General features: G+C 33.8%; 1 protein-coding gene across 2 annotated transcripts in view; it reads right to left on the bottom strand.

The window, feature by feature from the left end:
* The window catches only part of LOC149420725 (uncharacterized), a 499238-nt gene that overhangs the window by 115930 nt on the left and 356274 nt on the right, over positions 1 to 27034 (bottom strand). For both annotated transcript variants that reach the window (XM_089636924.1, XM_089636925.1), the window contains exon 2: positions 5792 to 7462. In XM_089636924.1, the coding sequence (XP_089493050.1) occupies positions 5792 to 7442 (1651 nt within the window). In that variant the 5' untranslated portion in view covers positions 7443 to 7462. The remainder of the gene's footprint in view (positions 1 to 5791; positions 7463 to 27034) is intronic.

Genomic DNA, 27034 nt, shown 5'->3' with positions numbered 1-27034 from the left:
GGAGCTTACAGGATTCGATGTGACATAATTATTATAAGCAGTTATACGGGTTCATTTACCATTTAGAGATAGAATAAACGGGATTAGGACAAATGTGTCCTTCGTTATTCATACGGTGTTGTTCGTGTGTTGTTTTCACTGCATCCAATAAATCTTATTTAGGAACCTTAACAAGGGATCGTGAGATTATTTGGGAAGCGTCAAGTTCGAGTGTGACAAAAGCTCTCATTATAATCGTATTTGACAACCAGATAAAAAATATATAATACAGTAATGAAGCATTTACTATCGTACAACAAATCAAAATGCTGATAAATTTTAACTGCGAAGTTTGAGAGATCAAAAAAGCATTTATTACACTTAATTAAATAAACTGTAACACACGAACACAGAGGAGATATGAACCGTGCAAGTAGGTACCTAAATGAATGAGGCTTCAGAATGAATTTTTAGTTCAGAGGAAAATAATTAAATTAAAAACCTAACCTAACCTAACTACCTAACCATGACAGCCGTTTTCCCCGAAAGGTAGGCAGAGAGGATGGAACGCCCACAATACTGTCTTTGCATCATTCGTATTCAAACATACTATTGTGTTTTTCTGACTCTTGTAATTGATTATGTCATGTTTTTTAAGGCGTTCTCTACTTCTACTTTCTTCGTTTCTTCGTTCATCCGCGTCCAAACCATCTAAAGAAATATAAAGTTCTATTACGCTTACGTTGCTTTCTTTCCGCATCTCCAATGTTAAAGAGTATAGGAGAAAAACAAGAAATGTCAATACAAGAAAAAAATGAACTGTTAATGCTTTTTCCCCAACCATCGTATGTATTTTTGTCTATTTACGCGCGGACGCTCATTGTTCTTGCCTGCCTAAAATTACCAAGTAAACCAATAAGATGATTGTTGCTGACAATATTGCAGTGCGAAAGATACAGTTATGCCACTAGATGACATTGATACTTCAACTTGGGATTTTACATGACATTCCTTGTTTTTCACTGAGGTGTTAATTTGTACATCGGTTATTTATATTTTTCCACACGTCTAAAGGATCCCACTTCTAGAGGATTCAGGCTTTAATTCGTATTATCTGACAGTAATAATTTCAATAATTTCAATTGAACACATAAAAAAGTAAAAGTGATTTAAAGAAGAACGGTTTTAATTGGTATAAAAACATCGGATATTTTTTATGATTTGATATTAAGACCATTTGTCTGTCGAGGGGTGCGCGCTTAAAAGGTTTTTTTCCCTTTAAAGCTCAAAACACAGAACTGACGGAATTGTTTACCCTTGAAGTAAAGGTTAGGGAAAGGGCTTTTTAAAATGATACAAGCCTAAGCCGGTGGCTGGTTGCCTATGATAAACTGAATCTTCCGAGGGTTGCCAATTTTTTTGAAGAAATCTTTAATTTAATCAAATATTATTGTAGGATTGAAGTTTTTACACATTTAAAAGCTTAAAAAAATCACATTTGTAAGACCCTTCATATAGTTATAAGAGCTCAACCATAGATGGCACTCATAGTAGTCTTGTAGGTTACCCATAGATGGCGTTAGCTTTCGAGAATAATAAATAAGGTGGCAACCTCAAGGTCGGGGTCCAGATTATTCCAACCGCCTACTAGTTAAGATTCCATAGCCCGTTAACACTTTACCTGTTTTTGATTATTACACATTATCTAAAATCTGATATATTAGAAAAAGGCCTTTCATATGTAAGGAAAATAGTAGGAGTTAAAAATATTTTTGGCGCCAAGAACTCGTAATTACAAAACGTCAATTCACGTCATATTGTAACAGAACATCAAAATCAAAGACGGCTTTTAATTGAAATTTTAAAAAATGTCCATCGAATCATGAAATGGGGGAAGGGATCTTCACTTTATAATTACGTATTTTTTTCAAGTCGTTAATGTCATATAAATATTTAAAAATGTTCAATAGTTCAATAAGAAAGGATATTTCGCAGCCGGGTAATAACTATTTACATCCAGAATGAAAATAAATATGAATAATGTTGTGCGAGCCCTAAAATCGGATCACGCGGCTAAATGGTTACGGTCATAATATAATAGCGGCTAATGGAAGGATAGGTTATCTACCGGCTTGCCCTTTGCCGCACAGAGCACAGTCATATTGTATAGACACTATAGACCATAGACTATAGACTATAGACTGTAGTACAGCGTAGGCTTCATAGGCCCTGGCAGCCCGCCTTATCTAGGCAGGGAAGGCGTACTAGCCATTCTCTCTCTATGGGCTCCTGAGGGATAAAGGGCCGCCGACTCTAAAACGAGGCTGCTATTAGCCACTATGAAAAGGGCCATTTCAAATCCTGACCAATTAATGACTCCAAATAAAAAGTACGAAGGGTTGGAACCATTATAGTAAAACGCACACCAAAGTGATTTAAATTGGTAATTTAAACATATAACTTTTTTCTTCAATATTTGAGTCATTTTTGACAGGCCTACACCAAAATCGTAAGTTATACTAGTTTCTTTATCTGTTGCGGTGGAAGTCGTCAAAGTCGAACAAAATCACGCACTCCTTACGCAGATGACAAGGTTGAAATTCCTGCTTTTGTTTTATGCTAAAAAAACATCGCCGTTTTGAAAAACATGCGTTTTTATTTTATTTTGTGAAATTCCGGCACAAATATTTAGCGATATTCATACTAACATGCTCTAACGAACTTAGTTTGCTACATTATACATAAAAACTATGTACTTAAAGCATCTGTAATATTTATAGGCGATCAAATTTTCAAACCAAAAACAAGTGATTTTGCATTACTGATGAATGAATGAATGGTGAATTGCATTACCATAAATTTGATAAAATTTCTCCCCACATGCACAATGCATATAATACACAATATCATAGTTTGTTTAATCTCTATAATCGATGGTTCAACCACTGTGTAACTCGCATGACGCATGAAGCACATTTTCAAATTTAAATATTGTGATGGTACGAGTAGGTACGCTTTGTAAATGTAATCTGCAAAATTATAAATTATATTTAAATGTAATTTATGCTTAATAAATAACGGGTTATTGATACAATCGCTTTTAACCGTAGGTGGTGGTGCGTTCTCCCCTTTGCATGCGACTTCAGTATATCAGTACCTAACCTAACCTACACGCTTCTCTGAAACTCAAAGAGTGGAAAAATGATGAGTAAAGTAATAAGGTATTAACAAATAACATTAATTATACAAAATACCCTATACTATTAATAATACCTCCGATTTCTGACATTTCCCACAAATTCTGATTCAACATGCTACACTAGTGCCTCCTAGCGACGTGAGTTGTGCGCCTTGGTTTTCTTACTTACATTTGAATGGATTTTATGTGAAATATATTATTTATTTACCTTATTATTATTATAAAATTATACAAAAAAATACAATTAATTAATACGTTTGACCTTACTGCTTTTTTGTTTGCTATGATTTACATCTTCAACATGAACAGAATGGAACGATCACACCTTTTCTGAATTAACCGTAAAATTTTTGTAATTATATTTTTCGTAGTATAATCCACTTTTTACGTAAAAAGTACATTTTATTTGGTAGGATTTAACGAGCTCATGTTATATTATTCCAACCATAAACTGCACACACAGAATATTTTTTTGCACAATTTTTATTAATATTGATCATAATACTAATTGGAAATGGAAAAACACAGTCACCAAGTTCTAAATAAATTCAATTTGCCGCCATTGAAACGAATGTCTTCGTCAAAATGCTACACTAGTGCCTCTAGCGGCCAGCCTTTTTCACATTGCCAATATTTACTGGAGTTTGACGTATTATTAATACTATAGGGTTTTTGTTAATACCAAGTTAATTTAAATTTGGAATATTAATTTCTATATATTTCTATTATTTCTCTTTCAGAAATATAAAATTGCATAAAAAAACCGTGAAAATACTTCGTCATATATTTTCATATTTCCAGATAGTGGGTTGTTAAAGTAAAGATTTTTCTTTCATTATGAAATTTAATTTTAGACTTTCTGAGAAGATAAAAGGTTATAGGTACCCACCCAAATAATTCCAACCATGTTTAACGAAATAATTTAAATAGATTTTGGCAAAAAATTAAGAAATACCTACCTATGGTAATTTTAAGATGTTGTAAATAAATTGCTGACTTAAAAGCCGGCTTACACATATCAAATAATTACACTAATTAGCTTCCGCTGAATTTAAATAAAGTTAAATTCAGTATTCCGATCATCGACTAACTGAAGTCATTTCAATCCAACTTATGAAAACGCACAAATTCCATTCTTTGAGTTTGTTGATCTGTGGCCTGAACACAGTCTGATGGATGATTGCGTATTGCGCGCATAGTGGACATTGCATAAATATACTTAATGTAATGGAAATCGTACGAGAAAGAATTACGGCTCCGCCTTATGGGAAGATTTACATTTGACGGGGATTTATGCGGGCCTAAAGACCACTCGCGCGGACAAACGCGCCGACGCCGGACCGAAAGGGTTAAATCTACTAATATTGCTGTTTACTACAGATAAACTAGTATTATGTATTCAAAAGGTGTCACTATTGGCCTGAATTTATTAAGAACTTTTGTGCAGGTCTGCAAGTTTAGTTTTGTGAAAGAAAGAAGTACTTTAGAATAGACACAACGCCCCGACTTCACAGAAAATTTTGCATATTGGTAACCGTATATTACTACTTTAATTATTATCGTTGTTGGTGCTGATAGAAGTCCATCTAGGGCGATAGTGGAAAACGAAATAATTTGCAGACCTAGTTTCAGCTGTAAAGTTTCATAACAATAAATAATTAGATTAAGTCCACCAAATCTTGCCTTAAGGAAGTATCAGAAATAGAACTGACTAGTATTTAAAAAAAAATAGAAGTTACTGCAAATACCCTTTAAAAACTTTCTAAGAAATAAACTACGAAAAATACCGTAGTACATTCAATAACATTATTGTTTTAAATTCTCAATGGATCTTAATCAGAGATACCTGTATATTATATCCTTTGAAAGTGAGTAGGTATAGGGTACCGGGGACTTTGTAAAACTTGAATGTTCCAGAGGCTGGAGTCTGCTACAGCGATCACGATTCCAGTTCAATTCTAGAGGCAATTTTCTAGATTGATACCTCGTTAAATGACTAACAACAGCATAATGCTGCCTATTCTACTTTATTATTCAGACCTGATCCTTGATTTCGGAGAAGGTGAGCTACAACTAACCCACGGCATGCAAATACATTGCAAATTACTTAGAAATCCATGAATAATCCGATAAACATGACAGAATCTCAGACAGGGAGATAGCTAATCATAGGTTAGATTGCATTTCTGCAAAACCATTCATCATTATTCTCTTGTTTTCCACATAAAAGGTTAAATCAAAGAATGCGGTTTAAATAAAAGGGAAATTGAGTATAATGCATCCACGAATGTTAGTATAATTTAATGTCTAGCTATAAAAATATTTCCTACATCACGCTTTGTTGAGTAAAAATACTATTAACCCGAAGTACAACAAAGGTATTTCGGATACGGTATCTATTATACAAAGCCATAAAAAGTGCTCGTCATGCGACATTTACGAAAACGTATTGAAGTGTGACAATATTTTATAGCATGTGATGCTATGGAGTCATTTTAAACATGCAGCATTAAATCATTAAAGGGTGGAAAAAAACCTAAAAAAAAGTTTTTAGAAAAGAAAATCATAAAAGCAAGATTTACCAAATCTAGAGTGATTGAATGTTCAACTCACCAGAAAGACCCGCCTTGTTGATGCTGTTGGAGCTGGAGAAACCTGGGATCTTCTTCCACGCCTTTTTGCTCCAGAATCCTCCAGTCTTCTGCGACGAGTTTGAATCGTGATTAGCACCGTTTGCCATTTTGCTCGACAAAATATTATCGTCCGATTTCCTGGAGCACGTGTTGTTACAATCACTGGGACGCAACTCTTTGTGGTCTCTGGGATCCACAATCTTCACTCCTCGGCCAGAGCCATAGATGACGGCGGGGGGAGACGCTCTCGGCAAACTGAGAGACCCTCGAGGTTTATACCTAAGGCTTCCCACGTAACTAGCACCACTACTGCTTCCGCTGAACCCACTGTCCAGGTCCGGGGGGTGGCAGCTCGCTGGGGAGAGCAGTTCGTCTGTCGGGCCCACCCGCAGCAGTTCCTCTAGGTTATCTCCTCCTTCCGCTTTCTCGGAATCTGGGGACTCAGACTCCGGCATCAACATTGCTTCTACAGACAAATTCAATTCTCCTAATATTCTCTTATGCCTATTTTCTACCCTCCTCACTTCTTCCTCTACGATACTTTGACTTAATGATATCATTGACTGCTGGTGTGCCGTTCTATGTTTCTGGCACGAATTTCTCGACCCGTCCGTGATTTCTTCATATATGTTTTCTTCAGTTCCATACCTAGTTAAGTAGGTATGCCGCACAGTTCTTTCTTTTGGTAATAAACTTTTTGGTATATTTATCTTTGCTTTCTGACAACAATTATTAGTACGGGAAGATCCCGGTGCTGAAGAACTGAGTCTGCGGGCGTTGGCGCCAGGCTCGTAGTAGGCGTAAGAATAGTCTCCAGGCTCGAACCTTTCCATCGTGGCGGCAATGTTGTCTCTATTCCATTGGACGGAAGGATCTTTCTTTCCTGCTGACAGGGCCGCGAATCTCGCTGGTAAGATTTCGTCTAAATCTCTCGCGCACCTTTCGTCTAAAGATAAAATACTATCTTCGTCTTCATTGTGTTTTTGCAAATTTTTACCTAGGTACTTCTTAGAGTTATTATACCTGTGGTTGCATTCGGTAGGCGAGCCCTCGTCTTTGGGAGGATAATTGTGAACTTCAACCGTCGTAAGAACATGCTCGTCCGCGAGATACGATTGACACATTCTTCCATCTTGTACGGGCTCCGAGGCGGAGTGCGCGTGGTGGTGCCTGTGATGGCCGAAAGTCTTGGACTTCTGCACATCATCGGAGTAGCACTTGGAATGGCTCGCTGGCCCGTGGCGCGAGCTAGTGGCGAAATGGTTTCTTTCAAAGATTCTTCTGTCACAAGTGAGGTCTAGGTAATTTCTGCGGTTGAAGCCTTGACAGGATTCTTCTTCTCGGTCGTGGCATGAGTTTTGATGGTGTTGATTGTAGTGGGCTTCTTCTCGAAGGCATTCTTGGAGGTCGTACTCCCTGGCATCCATGCGGTCATCCTGAGGAATATTGTTATTGTGGTTGAGGTGCGGCGGCGGGTGGTGAGGTGGGGGCGGGAAGTGTAGCAGGGGCCGGCAGGGGGCCTGCTGGGTGGGATGAGGGTGAGAGGCGGGGGGAGGGGGGTAACGCGCGCAATACAGCGCCTCAGCCTCATCCACTGGTGACATGACGCGGCGTCCGCACCGCTGCTCCATCGCGCATCTTACACCGCCAACTGAAACAACAGACAAACAAACATTAACATCAGGGCTGGAAAAAAAGTAACCTTAAAGTAATCTTTGAAAGAGACCAATGTTTACTTTCTCCAGATAAGACTAAATCAATGAACGCACTTGATGGATCGAGTAAATATTAGTTTAATGCCTTCGAGCAGTAATCAAATGAAAGTGTTGCACGACTAACTTAAGCGAAGAAAACAATCGATTTTAACAATAATAGTAGTGAAGATAATAATAACTGTCACATTCCATTTAGAGAAGTCGGCCTCCGGTAGTACTGGGGACTCGACTGGTGAGTACAAATCATTAGCGTCCGTCCCTTTTCTAACAAGCCGAAACAATATTTCATTTTTTTATTTCAATACTCCATTACCGGCGCTTCTCCGTGCATTAAAATATCTAATTTTTCATGACTAATGATTCGTTTCGAAATGCTGACTGACAAATGACGAGTGGTCTGCGTCACGTAAAAAAATGACGGATTAACTGTTACCAAATTAAACGAAACGAAACTCATAATGAATAACGAGTTACGAAGGTTTTTGTTATATTATGAAATGGAACCTTAACGGTAGTTAGTCACGTGTCTTTAAATAGAAACCCTAGCGTTTGTTATTAAGAATTCATTTCAACATTTTAGGAAAGGCTTTATTACAATTATACTCAATTTGGTTGGCACAGTTTTATTCGGTTTTAAAAACGATGATTGCCTCAATAAAACAAAATGAATTGAAAACAATAAAAAAATTCGTTTAGCCTTGATAACGGCCGCTACGTAAAGACCTGAGAAAACCTATAAATTCTCTGCGCATAAAAGCCAGACAAAGATAACGAAACTCGTCACATTTGCACATAATTGTTGGTTGGGTCCCTTTGAATTTAAAATACTTTTAGCTGGTGCCTTCACGTTCCTACATCTGATAACGACAATTAGATGACAAGGCAAAACGAATCACAGAAAACCTCAAAAACAATTAGAAAAAGCAATTAAATTACCATTATTAAAGGAAACCATTTGGAAGAGCAAATTAAAAGCAGTATAATTAAGACACGGGTTGTAGTTTTTATTGTAAGCCCAAAAAGGTATAATTATCCATATTTGTAGGAAAAAATACGAAAATACTATATCTTTAATATAAACCTAACCGCAACTTGCAGTGTAGACTTTAATCCAAATTACAAGTCTAGACTAAGTGTTGGTTAAAGTTAAACGGAACCAACCATGGCCCAAATGGTTGAGAATGCAGCGCGGCAGAGGATTCCCACTTATTCATTAATTAAACTTCACGCATTGTGCATCGTTATCCTAATATTACTTTGATTGGACAAGGGCGTTGCGTCAATATAACAACAATACAGATTCACTGGACAGACTGTCGAAAATATAGACAATATGAGAACAGAAAATATAGACAATATGAGAACAGAAAATATAGACAATATGAGATTCTAAAATTTGTTCAAGCAAAGACAGGTAATCAAATGAAAGTCAATTTTAAATTAGTATTTTGTCATAAAAACAGGGCTATTTTAATAATTTCTTTATGTCTAATGTCTTTCTCGGGGCTCTCTGACTTCTTCTACCATTCATTAATTAAGTTAATTTAAAAGTTTTCATAGAAAACAATCACTATAATATGCTCTGACAAATTATTTGTTTAATAAAAATTAATATTGAGTTCCACAGACGGACTAACAACAAACAACCTGGCAATATATAGAACACGGCGCTCTACAAAATATGGTTATATTACTTATGGACTGCTATCTACTAGAATGAATCAACATGCCAAGTTTTGGTTGTTTTCAGGTGTAATATTTTTAGGACACTCTTTTGTATACTAAACACAAAAAATCGAAAAAAACGTTAAAAAAGGTTTAGCTTTCGTGCTTGTGAATCGTTGAACAACAATTTGAAATAAACGTGTGAATTGTTTTTGATTTATGTATTTACCCGCCACTGGCTTCGAAACAAAAAGACGTGCGTGCCTCGTTCAGTAAGAAAAGGCCATTTCAAAATAATTACGTTCCATACAAAACTGCCATTAGTGTATTTTAGTTAAAGCACGGCGCTAAACATGCGTGCTTTATGACTTTGAAAATGGTTTAAAATGAAATTATCCATATTTTTTTCTTCCGTATTAAAACTATTTGATCAAATTGTGATAGTAAAAATGTTTTATTGGCCCAGATTGTATGCTCAATGAGGAAAAAAACTGAGGTTTGCTGGGAGTTGAAGCTAGAATATTAATAAAACATACAGCAGGTATGGAGTTTGCTATTTCCGTTGGACCACGTACTTACATTTTAATAAAAATGTTTTGTAGCATTGGCAGTATTAGAAATCACGTCAATCGAATTAAAATCAAACACAAGGCCTCCAACTTTGATTTGAAGTTCAGATAATTATGAAACCAATCGAATACTAAACGCAACCCAAAACCATATTGTTTGTTCGAAAGTAACATTAAAACACGTGAATGAATGAAACTGTACATCCTCTAAAGTGCGCAATTGATTTGATTTTTTTTCTCAAGAAGAAAATATTTTATCTTCAAAAAGGAAGAAGACATTACGAAATTAGAAGCAAAAAATTGGGAACATTTTAAATTTGAAATAAAAAACGTTGCGTAGAAGGAATCTACAACTTCAAAGCATTTTTGAAGATGTGATTATTTAAGATTTATAAAAACAATTTCTCGACGATAATTTAGACCAAGATAATTAACTTTTACTAGTAGTATTTAATAAAAAACAATATGTATATTATTCGGCAAGAATCCTGATGATTCCAGGTAATATTCTTGATTTCGAAGTTCCCCAAAAAACTATCGCCTATTATTAGGCAATATCAATTTAATTTTGATACTTAAAGCAACATATTCCCTCCGTAATATAAAATCATTCTTAAGGCGATGCACTACGTCGTGTAATATTTTAAATCGAGTCGCTATCAATAACAACCCTTACGTAGATGGCGATAAGGTTTAAATTCCGGCTTAACACCATCCGCCTGCTTTGATTTATGCAAGAAAAAAACATGACCAAAAAGTGCCTTTTATTTTAATTCTTGGATGTTCAGGCATAAATATTTATTTTTTACCGATCATTTTATAAATAACTTAGTTTACCACATTATACAATAAAATCATAACCGAAAATAGGTTCGTAAGTTGGAGATTTTGAACTTCAAAGCAGTTTTCATAGGCCTTATACAATATTTTTTTCTGGGCTTATAAAAAGACTTATCTAAAAAATACTCGATTATTTCAAAGGCCAAGACGTATTCTGCTCTCAGTATTTAATTAAAGCATCTGAAACATTTCTAGGCGACCGAATTTTCAAACCAAAAACACATGATTTTGCATTACTACGTAGTGCATCGCCTCAATACAAATAATCTCAACTCAAGATGGTTATATAAAAGAAAATACAACAACGCATCTTTACCATGGTACTCGTAACTTTGCTGTATGCACAAGATAGCATACACACATTTCTGGAGAAGTGGTCACCAGCACATGCTTTTCCACCGTTATGAGTTATGAATGAGGAACTATTGTTAAAGTTATTACAAATAATTGATCAACTGAACTCAATATAAGATATAACGACTGCCCAACTGTTATATCCGCAAACAGGGGGCACGAACTCAAAGGTTTAAATATGTTTAACTTAACCATCGATTGATTGATTATAGAGCTTTTTAAAAGTGTTTAATTATTTTTATTTAATTAATTTTCTTTTGACCTTTAGACAAAACTTTATGGCATTTGTCAGAACCAGGGATACTGTGCGGAGGAGCCAAATAAAGGAAGGAGAAAGCATATTGTAGGGACACACGGTCTGTTGAGCACAAGATTATATGGGTATATTCACCAGGTACGCATTTCAGGCGGTTCATCGGTCGGATGGAACAGTTCAAATGAAAATATTCTAAAATTACTAATTGGAACCCAAAAAGCCATTATAAAAATTATGCTGAAGGTCCCTGTAAGAACTAGCAATGACGAAATCTTCCACAATCTTAACGTCGTGTCAATTAAACACCTTTATTATCATAAATACAAAACACAAGAAATACAACTAACACCTATACACTAGATCATAGGGTTGAAAATATATCCAAAGAGGATGTAAAAATATAATATTTGGGAAAAAAAGGTTTCTAAACTATGGTAAATAACTCTTCGACAAAAACTTGCCTCTCTCATTCAAAAATCACAATAATATTATATCTTTTAAATCTCAAATAAAAAGCTGGATACTAAAACACCAAATACAGACTGATAATTCAACTGCACTAAAATACCGTGTATTTATAATTATTCCAGAAAAAAAATCTACACAATACAAATAATTACTTCAGATTATCAATACTACTAAATTTTAGACGATAACAGCAAGGATATCATTAACTCTATTTATTATAAAAAATAAAGACAGTAAAATATCTAATAGTATTATTGTCCCAGCGTCTGGACGATGTAGGCCCTGTGATTGGTCAAATTCAAATTGCATTTAAATTAGACTTTAAAGATTAAGACACGATTTCATACTGAAATAGAATCGCCACATGTAATACGATATTTCTTCAAAAATATCGTTTCTGCTCATACAATTTTTGGATAATATCGAAGAAAATATGTTTTAGAAAGTTCACGATCCATTGGATTAATTACATTACAGTGAAAATTATCCACAATTACGTGATTACGTTTGACGTTTGACGAAAAAAGCACGCGTTCATTCAACATGGCCGATACGCACCGCGTCAATAGATAGCCGACAGAGCGCTCCTCTGGCGGTGAAAGAACGAACCAAGGGGCTGGCGCGAATATTTAAATATGCAAAATAAAAAGATTTCTTCTGGAAGCTTATTTAAACTTTGCAATGGCATCTATAATATTATTATGCGATCGTCTGGACGGTCTGGGCCCTCTGATTGGTCGAATTCAAATAATTTGTTTTGGTTAAATTCCGCTAACTTGAAAATTAAGACCCAATTTCATACTAAAATAGGATCACCAGATTTCTTCAAAAACATCGTTTCTGCTCATATAATTTTTGGATAATATCGAAGAAAATATGTTTTAGAAAGTTCACAATCCATTGGATTAATTACGTCACAGTAAAAATTATCCACATTTACATTTTATATATTTGAAGAATCAAACATTCCAAGGTTCCTTAAAAGTGTCAATCCCTCCTTTACCGGCCGCTGGGGTAGTTTCTCTATTGGCCGACAGAGCGCATAAGAGCGATATACAAATACGTACAACTTCATTTATTGAAACAACGGTAATTATTTACGTGAAACTACCGTTTTAATTTAAAGGTTTTTACTATCCAAAGTATTTTAATTATTTTACCAACAAATTTATACCTTTAAAGGTTTTTATTATCCAATGTATTTTAAATTATTTTACCATCAAATTTTATGGTTTAAAAGGATTTTATTATCCAAAGTACTCTAATTATTTTAGCATGAAATTTTATGTTTCAAAAGGTTCTTATTATCCAATGTATTGTTATTATTATACCATCAAATGCTATTGTTTTAAATGTTCTAATTATCCAAAGTATTTGAATTATTTTAACATCAATTTTTATTGCTCTAAAAGTTTTTATTACCCAAATTATTCAACTTATTTTTCCATCAAATTATATTGTACCAAAGGTTTTTATTATCCAAAATATTTGAATAATTCTACTGTCAAACTTTATTGTTTTAAAGGTTTTTATTATTCAAAGTACTTAAATTATTTTCCTTTAAAATTTTATGCTTTTCAAGGTTTTTATTATCCAAAGTATTTTCATTATTTTACCATCAAATTTTATGTTTTTAAAGGTTTCTATTATCCAAAGTACTATTATTATTTTACCATCAAATTTTACTGTTATAAATATTTTTTATTATCCAAAGTTTTTGAATTATTCTACCATCAAACTTTAAGGTTTAAAGGGATTCTATTTTACTATCCACAGTATTCTAATTATTTTACCATGAAATTTTATGTTTTTAAAGGTTTTCATTATCCAATGTTTTTTTATTATTATACCATCAAATGCTATTGCTTAAAATGTTTTAATTATTCTAAGTATTTGAATTATTTTACCATCATTATTACCATATTACTTTATTGTTCTAAAAGTTTCTATTATCCAAATTATTCAACTTATTTTTCCATCAAATTATATTGTACCAAAGGTTTTTATTATCCAAAGTATTTGAATAATTTTACTGTCAAATTTCGTTGTTTTAAAGGTTTTTATTATTCAAAGTACTTAAATTATTTCCCTTTAAAATTTTATGCTTTTCAAGGTTTTTATTATCCAAAGTATTTTCATTATTTTACCATCCAATTTTATGTTTTTAAAGGTTTCTATTATCCAAAATTCTGCTATTATTTTACCATCAAATGTAACTGTTTTAAATATTTTATATTATCCAAACTCTTTGAATTATTTTACCATCAAATTTTATGGTTTAAAAGGATTTTATTTTATTATCCAAAGTATTCTAATTATTCCACCATGAAATTTTATGTTTCTAAAAGTTTTTATTATCCAAAGTATTTGAATAATTTTACTCTCAATTTTTACTCCTATATTACTCATTATTTACCACCACTAGCAAAATGTGTGAACTTTGTATGGATCAACTTATGTATTTTCGCAACCGCAACATGATCACTCAACTTAATATTGATACAGAAACATTTAACAACTCAGAACACACTTTTGACAAAGCGACAGAATGTAATTCTCTGTTCACAGAAAAACACAACTTAAACATAATTTCCCAAAACATTAGAAGTATTCGAAAGAACTTCGATAATTTCTCGATCCTCTTAAACGAAATAAACATAAGCTTCGACATTATTATCTTGACTGAATGCTGGTTAGATGATTCGTACACAAACCTAAACTTAAAAGTCTATACAACTCTCCATACCACTAAACATCTAAATCAAAACGACGGTATAGTAATCTTTGCCAAAGATTCACTAAACCCATCAATAACAGAAATCAACCTAACCGAAGCAAACTGTATCCAAATCTCCCTCGGAACAGACATCTCCATATTTGCCGTCTACAGACCCCCATGCTATAACAATCTCTCACCTTTTTTCAACTCCTTAAATAAACTTCTCGAAAAAAATAAAAAAACACAACAATTAATTATTGCAGGGGAAATGAATATTAACTTACTAAACGGGCAACCAATAACCACAGAATACTTAAGTCTACTTACTCACTATGGATTAAATTCGACAATCAACTCACCAACAAGAATTACGTCAAACTCTGAATCCTGTATTGACCATATATTTGTTAAAACTAGGAAAAAAACATCTTCATCCATTATTCGATCAACGGTCACAGATCATTTCACTACTACACTAAGCATACATCATAACAAGAAACAAAAAGATGAAAAAAACAACTCCGTACAAGACAAAATTAATTTTAAGTGCCTAATAGAGGACATACATAAGGAATCTTGGTCAAATGTAATAAATGAACCCGACCCAAACAACGCGCTTAACACATTTATGAACACAGTTGGAACCTACATTGCTAAACATACAACAAAAAATACCCCGAAAAACTACTCACATAAAGAAAAAAAAATAACACCCTGGATCACGAAAGGATTAGTAAACAGCATTCATAAAAGAGACACAATGCACATGCAAGTGCGCAAAAACCCATATGATGACAAACTAAAAAATAATTACCTGCTATATAGAAACCTTTGTAATAAATTAATCAAACAAGCCAAATACAAGTACTACAAAAAAGAAATAAAATCCGCCAAAAATGATCCCAAAAAAATCTGGAAAATCGTCAAAGATATTACTTTCTCCAATCCGAAAAAAGACTCGAAGATCAAAGTACTGTTAATAAATGGAAACAAAACCCTTACAAAAAATGAACCTGGTAAAATAGCTAATTTTATTAACTCCCAATTTGCAAAAGTCGGATCTAACTTGGCTGAAAAAATTCTTCTAAAAAACGGCACAACAGAAGACTCTTTAACCAAACTATCCTCTACCACAGTACTCCGCAACCGGTGTGCCGTGGCACACTGGTGTGCCGCGAGCCGGACACAGGTGTGCCGCGGTCAAATTCAATGTATTTGACACTTTACAATATATCATTACGTATTTAATACACAATGACAAAATATTTTTCATAATATTGTCTATTTTTGATTGTCTGTCGATACTGTTAAAAGACGTATTCACAATATATTAGGAACACTGATTAGAAAACTGTTATTGGCTGAAAGATTTGCGCTTCAGATCGACGAAACAACCGATATTAAAAATAAAGCACAGTTGATAGCTATTGTACGTTTCGTTGACGAAGACTTTATTAATGAACATTATTTATTTTGTAAGGAGGTTCAAAACGAACTACCGGTGAAGAAATTAGTAACCGATGATTTCTTCAAAATATATAATATTAAATGGAGCAATTGCATTGCTGTTTGCACGGATGGCGCTGCGGCAATGACGGGTAGTAAAAAGGGTTTTGCCTCTTGTGTAAAACAAAAAAATCCAAAGTTTCAATTTACACACTGCTGCATTCATCGCGAAGCATTGATGGTCAAAAATTTACCAGAGGAACTTTTGAACACGATGAATGAATGCATTAAAATCGTAAACATAATTAAATCAAGAGCCCTAAACTCGCGAATCTTTGGAATACTCTGTGCAGAAATGGGAGCCGAATATGAATCTTTATTGTTTTATACTGAAATTCATTGGCTATCCCGAGGCAAAGTTTTGGCTAGATTGTTTGAGCTTCGTCACGAGGTGCGTGAGTTTCTTTTAAATCAAAATATGCCCAAACTATATCAGCACCTCGATGATAATTACTGGATAGCCAAAATTGCATACATGGCTGATATATTCGAGCATTTGAATGAACTTAATAACAAACTATGGCAGAAAGAGTTGCAAAAAGGATGTTTGGAAATGTACCAAAGGACCAACCATGGTACAATTTAAAACAAACAATTAACTGTGGATCTGGCCCAACAAAATTTAAGTATGCTTCAGCAGAAATTTGGTCAATATTTTTATTCCGTTAATACGAAACAATACGATTGGATTCGAAATCCTTTTGCAACCAATGCAATAAATTCTACAGAAGCACTGCCTCGAGATTCGAGCAAATTTCTCGCAAATTCGAGAGGAATTTACAGATTTAAATAATGACATGACATTAAAACTTCACTTCTCCGAAGATCCATTACATGTTTTCTGGATTTGCGTTAAAAAAGAATATCCTCGCATTTCCGTCAAAGCATTCCATTTTTAACGACATATTTATGTGAGCAAATTTTTTCAACGCTTGTATTAATTAAAAATGATAAGCGGTCATGCTTAAAAGGTCTTGACCAAAAACTTCGGGTTGCGCTGTTAAAAATCAAGCCGAATATAAAACTTTTGTGTTCATTGAAACAAGCGCAGGTTAATTTAACAATTAATCGCTCATTAATTTATTGTTATTTTATAATAATTATTAAGATTGCGTAAAAATAAATATGTTATATATATATATATATGTATGTATGTACACTTTTCAAATAAAAAAAACAAGAAATTATTGTAAAATTTGTGTATTAATTTAATACCTATATATTTTAGCTTTCGGTGTGCCGCGGAATTCTAGGAAGAAATTTGGTGTGTCGTAGGTGAGAAAAGGTTGCGGAGCACTGCTCTACCATACAACCAAATCATTCGTTTTATGCTCACAAAATAAGTACAAAGGAAATCTCGGATTTAATTATTTCTCTCAAACCAAATTGCGCTGTGGGCCCAGATAACCTATCCAATCATATACTGATTAGTCTCCGAGAACATATACTTATACCACTTCAACATATTTTCAACCAAAGTTTCAGCCTCGGCATTGTCCCCGATCACCTAAAAATAGGTTGTATTACTCCAATACATAAATCGGGAGACAAAACGCTGATCTTAAATTACAGACCAATCACTCTGCTAAATTCGCTATCGAAACTACTAGAAAAAACTATGAAAAAAAGACTGCTCGCATACCTTGATAAACACAAACTGATCTCCACCCGTCAATTCGGGTTTCGAGCGAAAATGGGAACAGAAGACGCCTTATCGGAACTAACCACCTACATAGTGAAAAACCTAGATGGCGGTTCAAAGGTGTTAGGAGTGTTCTTAGATCTAGCAAAAGCTTTCGACACCATCTCACACAAATTACTCCAACAAAAACTCAAAAACATTGGCATAACAGGTCCACCACTAAAATGGTTCATTAGCTACATTGAAAATAGACAACAAATTGTAAAAATAAATAATCAAGAAAGTGACAAAGTAGGCAACAGGTATGGAGTACCCCAAGGCAGCGTCTTGGGTCCCATACTGTTTCTCATCTACATTAACAGTCTAACTGAGATAAGCCTAGGGAACATAGAGTACAAAGTAATCAGTTATGCAGATGACACTGTGATTTTATTCAAAGCCCAATCATGGGAAAACGTCTTCAAACACACGGAAACAGGGATGACTGAAGTAAATAGATGGCTTATAAATAATCTACTGACACTAAATATTTCTAAAACTAAATACTTAACTTTCAGTAAAACATTAGCTGGTCAGCCAGATAGTCGCCCACAACTTCATCTTCACCCCTGCACAGTTACCTCATTAACTAACTCACGCTGTGTTTGTGACAAAATTGATTATGCGCAAAATATTAAATATCTCGGTTTAACTGTTGACAATAACTTAAAATGGGATCTCCAAATCAACCTAATTACAAAAAAAAATACGGAAACTCTCTTACATCTTCAAAAAAATTCGAAACATTATGTCACTACCTCAGCTAAAAAATATATATTTTGCACTCTGTCAAAGTATTCTTATGTATGGTATTTCAGTATGGGGAGCAGCAGCAGAGACTCATCTCAAATCACTTAAAATTAATCATAAAACAATAATCAGAATTATGTTTAGAAAGCCTTATCTACATCCGACAGAACAGCTAATGATCAACAATAACCTATTAGACATAAATAAACTATTCATAAAGAAGATCATCTACAAAAACTGCATAAAAATATCACCACACTTCATAACTCACTCGCAAAACACAAGAGCAAACACACACAATCAACTACAAGTACCATATATCAAATCAAATTTTGCAAAAAAACATGAATCTTACTTGGCACCACATATATTCAATAAGTTTGTAGCCCAAACAAAGACCTACGTCGCATCTAATAATTTGAATTGGGTATTCAAAAGATTTTTAAACTGGTTGAATGTCAAAGAAAGAAGAGAGATAAGTAATATTCTTAATATCTAAAATTATATATTTTCTTTTTTGTACTCTGTTTTTAAATTCTGATTTTCCTCTTATTTTATTATTATTATTTTTACTATAATATAGATATTTCTTTTTTTTTTTCTTTACCACTTATTTGTTTTTATGTAATTAGAAATTGTTAGTTACCAGCCTCAGAACAGACTTTGTCTAGTGAGGAGGGTAAGGAGAAAAATCATGTATGTACATAACTAATAATAAATAAACGCCCGGGTTGCCGGCACTGAAATTGAATTGAAATTGAATTGAATACGCATTTACAAATAAAACAAACATTTGATTCAACTTAATGACAATAAACAACAACTCTTTGCATGTACGATTTTGAAAAATATTGATATTTAATATTATTTACGTAAATAATAATTTCGCATTATTTTGACAGAACACCGATATGATATACGCGAAAGTATAGGCACTGCCAACCCAATAAAATAACATGAAAGACAATCGGAAGATAGAAACGCTTCGTTGATTGTAAAATTAGCCAACAAATCTCTAATCTGACATGTAATTATATGTATAATAAAACAATCATTTTGCCAGGTAAAAATATTTATATAATATATATTAAGGTATTATTCGGAAACGCTGGACAAGGATAGTACGAAATATTTTTAAGTAAAACCTTCGGATTTACCTTAATTAATATAGAAGGAATCTGAATGCATTCGGGAATTTTTGAATTTTAGCATTTTAATTTTTAATTACGTAAAATTAAAATTTGCTTTCGTTGTATTGGATGACAGCAGGAATAATTTCTATTGATGACATTTTCTTTTTTTGGTATTCCTGATATGAGTGTCTAGAATTTTTATCATAATTTACTCTATGCAAATATTATTTTGGTATTTTGGTTTCTTTTACAAGTAAGGAAATATTTAAAAAAAGGTTATTATAGGTTAGGATAGGTTAGGTTGGGTTATGCTAGGTTAGGTTAGATTAGGTTGGATTAGTATAGTTCAAGTTAGTTTATAGGTAAGGTTAGATTAAGTTGGATTATTATAGGTTAGGATAAGTCAGGTTATGTTAGGTTAGGTAACGTTAGTTTGGGTTATTATGGGTTAGGTTAGGTTGGGTTATTATAGGTTAGGTTGGATTTGTATAGGTTAGGTTAGGTTAGGATAGGTAAGGTTAGGATTGGTTCGGTTAGGTTAGGTTAGGTTAGGCTAGATTGGATTATTATAGGTTAGGTTAGGATATAGGTTAGGTTAGGTTGGATTATTATAGGTGAGGTAAGCTTAGGTCAGGTTAGATTATTATAGGTTAGGATAGGATATAGGTTAGGTTGGATTATTTTAGGTTAGGTTAGGACATAGGTTAGGTTGGATTATTATAGGTTAGACTGGATTATTATAGGTTAGGTTAGGTTATTATAGGTGAGGTTAAATAAAATAATAGTCAAATAAATCATTTGTGCTAAGTAGGCACTATTTTGCCGGAATATTGTATTACATTATATTTTTTTAATTTACGTTTTTCAATTGTCTCTAGCCGCTCATTTCAGGAATACCGACAAAAGAAAATGTTATCAACAGAAATTATTCAGGCTGTCATCCCATACAGCGAAAGCGAATTTTCATTTTACGTAATTAAAAATTAAAAAGCTAAAATTAAAATTTTCCCAAATGCTGTTCGATTCCTTTTATAGTAATTAAGGTAAATCAGAAGGTATTATTTAAAAATATTTCCTATTTTCCGTGTCCAGCGATTCCGAATATTTACCTATACTAATTTACCTTTAGCCATTTAGGCAATTATTCGGGAAAGATAAAGTTTACCCGAACAACTGTCATTCTTATTATGCCTAAACGCCTTCCTGTTCCGTGTTTTAACAATATATACTCACCCTCTCTCTGTGAATGACCTAATATCTACCTATTAATTGTAACTGTTGTTAGTATCACTCAAACTGGGCGAAGCCCAAATAAGTGCCGCCCGCAGGGCCTAGCAGAAAAAAACCCGCGGAGCGGGTTTTTAACTGCTAGTTGTTATTATTGGTGTAGAAGGACACATGTGCTAGTTCTTCGAAGCCTCTTTCTTGAGTACAAAAAAAGATTCCCTCAAATTTGATATATGTAATTTTTTTCTGTAAATCAAATTATTAATTGGGTAGATTAATTATTTAAAAAGTGATTATCATACCCATTTAATTTCCCCAAAAGAATATTCCGGTATTTTTTTGAAAATCGACCACCGTGCGCCTGTAGAATAGACTCTGTTTTTTTTTTACGAGACGCCTAAGCTTCAACTATTAAAGAAGTGAGACAGCAGTATAATAGCAACAGTCCTGTGTGAAAGTTTGATAAAGTGTCCGGTTGGCGACCCCTGGCCACAATGCTTCGAGTTTAAAGTTCCACGGAATGAACACAAAGTGTGTTCACCATCGGTCGAGGTTCAGACCACAAGCCACCATTAATCATAGCGGGCCATAAAGGAGAATTAGCATATGATCGCTGATCACTGATCACTGATCGCTGATCGCACGGTGGGATGGTAATCGAATATGACCCCCAACAAATTGCCGTCTCGTTTATGATACACAGTTATAATTGCGCGTGGTGTTTGACTTTTGATATTAAATTTATCGCAACTTGTTTGCGGATGGCGGTTATTATTTGCGGAAAACTTTCAGTACTACCTTTTGAAATATTGGTTACCCGAATTTGTATATTTTCGGTACATTTATATAAATAAGGTTCACAAATAAGTTTTTTACCATGCCTGTCTCACAGACATGTTAGCTCAAAAAATATGTTATTTTAACAATAGGTACATTTTTCGATAAGTTAATTGGATGGATAAGAGTACAAAGTTTGTTGAATTCGTGTTCTAGGTAAGCAGAAGACGAAACATAATAGGTTTAGTGGTGTTCTGGTCTTTTCTTTTACGATTATTCTTTATCATAATATTTGGAAGATTTGTGTGCAAATATATTTTTACTAACTATCGACTAGACAATATATTATAAAAAATAACTTACAGATTACATCCACAGGTTCATCGATCAATAATACTAAACTGTGATTCAATAAGACAACGGAGCAGAGATTAATAAAATTCTCTCTCAAAAACGTTTTTTGTTACCTTCATAACCGATGTCTGTTTAGCGAAAAATCTCCCTAGGAGCTCTAAAGAAATCTTAAAAATACTGAATTAACACGACTAAATACATAGGTATATATTATACCCATATTAATAGCCTAACTCTCGCCTTGAAACCCAAGAGTTAATTTATTTGGTGGGACTCGCTTTACCATTATTTATTCCTCCCCAATCCAACGAAATTATCTCCTTTCCGCCATGACAATAAACAATGAAAAAACCTCCCCAAAGTAATTTTAAATTGGTGTAAATAAATAATGTGCTTGTAAATAAAAAACGGCTGTTAAATGCAATAAAATAACACGGGTAGAACAGGGTTAAACCAATTATCCCATATCAGGTGTGGTACGGGAGGAGTTGGACGGCGATATATTGAACAACGAATAATCACAATTTAAAATACACAACGAGCAATGACGGGTTAATTTATCAGCAATTATAATCTGGGGTCCAGAGCGCCCCTGCAAGCACTCCTTCTGTTTTATTTCGCTTGGTCACTGAAGCGTTAAATTAAATACACGATGTATCATTTTATACATTTATTTGGGAACATTAGGTGTCCACTATTTGCTAGCGAGTTGATGTAGTGTGCCGGGATGCTAATTCTAGAAACTATGCGCGTATAATAATTTAAACAATGGGTTTTGTTGGTTCGTAAACACTAAATTGTGCTGCTAATTAGAATAAATATGAGAGCCTGAGTAATTTGATGAAGGTATTTCATTATGTTAATAGGAATTTATATTATTTTAGTAGGAACATAATTATGATCTGTTATGTTATCTACTTATCTATTTATATGTATAAGCAAATATTTCTCATTCGGAGGTAGGATATTTGGGTAGGTACCAACTTGTTATTGTTTGCTAATCAACCTTTGTTATTTCGCAAGTTAAATACAAATTTGATGGAATTAATTCGGATACAGCACGGTGGTAAGACGGCTAATAGTCGTATCGATCGAGTGCGACTTTCAGCGAAGATCTGGTTTGTAATATAAATCTTTGGATTCATAACTATACCGATCAAATTATAGCAAAGGATGAACAGTGAACAACCAGTATCATTGTTCATATTAATTCTGATTGCGTCGCTGTTTCTTTCATCACCACAAAGGTAACATAATTTATTTGTTCTTTTTGTTTAAACACAAGTATTCAAGTGACCATAGTATTATAGGGATTATGAGAAAAAATGGCGATTTGTGACAGTAGTCAGACTTCTACCATTATTGGCATTATAAGCGAAACAGGCAATTTGTGACAGTAGTCAGACTTCTATCGCCGCTTGAAAAAACAGCAGATAAAAGGTGTAATTTTTTGAGACAAGCCTCTATGAAGGTAGGTAATAGCGTGTTTTGGTCTTTTGATTTTTAGATGACGGGAAGCAGAGTTAAGGTATAATTATAAAACCATCATCCTATAGTTAAGTTAGTAACTGAGCTGTGCAAGTTAGAAGTCGCAATCTTAAACAAATTAATTATAAGAAAGTATAAAAATATTGTGTTTATCAGAAGTGACTGCAGTTAAGCATATTTTTTTTGTAAATAATAAAATAAGATAGTGCCTAGGAACTCAAAATACATAATGTTTATCAGAAGTGACAGCAGGTAAGCTTGTTTTCTGTTTCTGTTTGTAAATAATAAAATGGAACTCACAATAAATTGTACGGCGCCCTTGAAGTGATTTTACACAAAAATACGCTTTATAAAAAAGTCCAGTATTTTTTAATATTTTTACTATACATTCTTTTGTACATTTTTTTTCAAGTAGTATGGCAGACTGGGATTGCACCTTAATTTAAAAAAATAATACAAACAAGTATGTTTAAAAGATCTTATGCATTATTAATATTAAACATATGTAATTTTAGTACTTCACTAATATTGGACCTCTTATGTGCTAAGAAACTCACCAATGTTTTTTTAGTAATTCATCGCACTTGCCTCGACTTTATAGTATTTCGAACCATAAAAAATGCTCCTAGAATAGAACTTAAGCTGTGTGTTACTATTATTCTAGCTTCTCGTTTCGTCATTCGCAAACATTGTTTTTTTAATCTGTGAAAGACCGCTTCGCGAATTTCATGTCAAATGTCATGGGATATACGGTAAAGTCTCAAATGACATAATTATATTGTGAAAAATTAAAACATTAGAAAAAACCAATAGCTATACTGGGGAAACTACAGCGGGTAATGTTTTAACAAACTTCCTAAAGAAATTCAACAACAAAAAATTAAGGACGATTTTAAGAATAAACTCAAAATGCACTTAACCTAAAACTAATTTGGTTGTGAGGTATATTATTGTGTAATAAATCAGTGTTCAAAATATATGTATTTGTACACACAGGAATATTCTTTTAAATTAATTTTCTGTTCTTTATTTCTCATTTTTGCAATATTTAGCGTATAGACATCTGTTATTCTGTACATATATTTTAAAGTTTATATGGATGGTAGTATTCTTAAAATTACAATTTTAAAAACTTAAGATTAAACTCCCTCCCTAAAAACAAGTTATTCTAAATTAGGGAAGTACTAATTTTAAAAAAAGCTATATTTTTTTTACTAAAATAGTGTCAGCCATAGTCAAGCATATGGCAAGCCGCTCGACATTTTAGTTTGCCCACTAAGGGTTAAGATACATTTTATAGGAATATCGCCTCAATAGCTTAGACAAAAGGAAATCTGTTCTACAACACCTTATGCATAATGAATCCAATTGACTACGATGACAAATCCAAGCGAAAAGATATTCGAAAAGAGCGGAAGTCTGTAAAAGCATAAAATTACCAAAATTATGATAGGGACCAGTAGATGGTACCGACTTGTATACACTGTGTTCGGAAACTCGTAGTAGAAGCAGGAAACTGGTGAATGTAAAACACAGAGAATGGAAAGAAAAATCGTTTCGAGTTTTTTTATTAATTTAAAAAAAAAACATTTATCCAGGTTTACGCTTTGACGCATTGAAGATTGAAGATATTAAACAGTTCAGTTTCACTCCTTTTTCTTACCTAGAAAAGAGAGAGGATCGAACTCCTTTCTTTGACTCAGATAATGGTGTCGTAATCTAGAGCATCATCGTATACTGAGTTACAGTAAAATCCTCAGTTACACTGAGTTTCAGTTACATCCTCAGTTACACTACAATACTAAGTTAGGTTGCCAACAGTTTTGGTACTCAATGCTCAAATTGTGTAGAGCGAAAATTATGTTTGGTCCATTTTTCGTTTAAACCATTAAAAGCCGATTTGGTTTTAGTGACGGACCGGTTTGATTGGCACCGCGCGATTGAAGTTCGTCCGGTTTCTATTGTTTAGGGCACGTTTGTTTTATTGAACTGCTTTCTTTCCGCCACTCGGGCTGGGGTACAGGGGCAGGGGCCCGGGGGCCCAGGGCTCGTGTCTGAAAGGGACGGAGGCTTTATGAAGCTCCACCGCGGGTTTATTCGTCCAACCTATATTTGAAAGAGAAGCCTTAAAAATACCGGTGATATTTAGGATTGTGAACTAATTGAGTAAAAATCGTTTCCTCTCGAAAAAAGACGGTTTTGTTAACGGTGCTATACAAAAATGGACTCTAGTTGCAAACAAGCGACAATCTGCCGAATCCTTCGGAAGTCTTGCAAACCAGAACGTACCAACTTTAATTTTCAAGTGAAATATCACATCGAAAGCGCATCACGATGCTAATAAACGGACTACTTCCATATGTAATAACAGATTAGTAGAAGGAATAAACCAAGAAAAGAGTGCAAGGAGAACATATCAGGTGAGAAAACAAAACTTACCAACCGTCACATAGAGCGCACGCAAAAATATTGCTCCACAAAAATTATCCGAATTTTAGCGTATAATTCAAAAAAACCAAACAAGATATCAGTAAACGTTTACATGAAGATAAATTACAGTTAAATTCTACGGACTGTGAACTCTCAGTGATTTCATTAAGTGATTTCAAGTGATTTCAAGTGAACAATCTCTACAAAGTGACAGTGACTATTGTCGAAAAAATCCATCAGCTTATTTCATAAAATTTCTCTACCAAGAAATTTCATATTGCACCTATTTCACGATACGTCATAAGCGGCCAATAGTGCAGTGGCGTGAACAGTCACGAAAGCGGCAGTCTAGACAGGGGAGATATCTGAACCAAGTGAGTTCGAATCCTACTTACTGTTTCAATAAGTTTTTTTTTTCTGTTACTTTAATAATAAATTAGCTAAATAACCTAAACTACTTGAAAATAGATTACAGTGACTACTTAAATAATTGGAACTGAAGGCAATAGAACTAAATTTAACTTAATTAAAGTGACATCTATCGACCAAATCATAAGCACAAATTTAAAAATGTCGAAATCACGTAAAAACACCAGTGCATCTCCTACTCCTCATTCAGCCGAATTACTCGAAGACCTAACACATCGACTAATGTCGCACATAGACACAAAAATAGATGAACTAAAAAACGAACTTTTCAAAAAAATGAACCTTGAAGCAGCAGAAAGACAAAAAACCATAGACTTTCTTTGTAATAAATATGATGAATTAATAGAAAAAATAAACCAATCCATTCTCTCGGAAAAAACAATGATGACAGATATCGAAACATTAAAAAAAACATTAAACGAAAAATGTATTCTACTAAAGAATCTGGAAATACGGGCTGCCGAAAGCGACCATAGAATGCTGGCAGACTCGTTAGAAATATCCGGAGTACCTCTTAAAGCGGATGAATCTATATTGGAAATAGTAAGGTCAATAGCCGAAACAGCGGACATTCAGATCCTTCCGGAAGACATTCTACAGGCCGTCAGACTACATCCAACTACTGCCAAGGCTCAACCAGGGGGAACGTCTGCAGCATCAACGTCAACAAAACAAAGGGACCATCCGAAAATCAAAATTAGATTCAATAATCCTAAATTACGTGAGCTTTTGCTCTCTAAGAAAAGAGAAGTCAAATACAAAACATCCCCAGGGCTACACTCAAAAATCTACATCAGTGAAATCCTGTCACCATATCTAAAGGAACTACTATGGAAAACAAAACAACAAGCCATCACAAAGG

This window comes from Hesperophylax consimilis, chromosome 10 (genome assembly GCF_061612785.1).
Source record: "Hesperophylax consimilis isolate HC1 chromosome 10, BYU_Hcon_1.0, whole genome shotgun sequence".
Classification (NCBI taxonomy): Eukaryota; Metazoa; Arthropoda; class Insecta; order Trichoptera; family Limnephilidae; genus Hesperophylax; species Hesperophylax consimilis.
The sequence above is the reverse complement of the archived record's forward strand: the minus strand, read 5'-3'. Positions and strand labels throughout refer to the sequence as shown.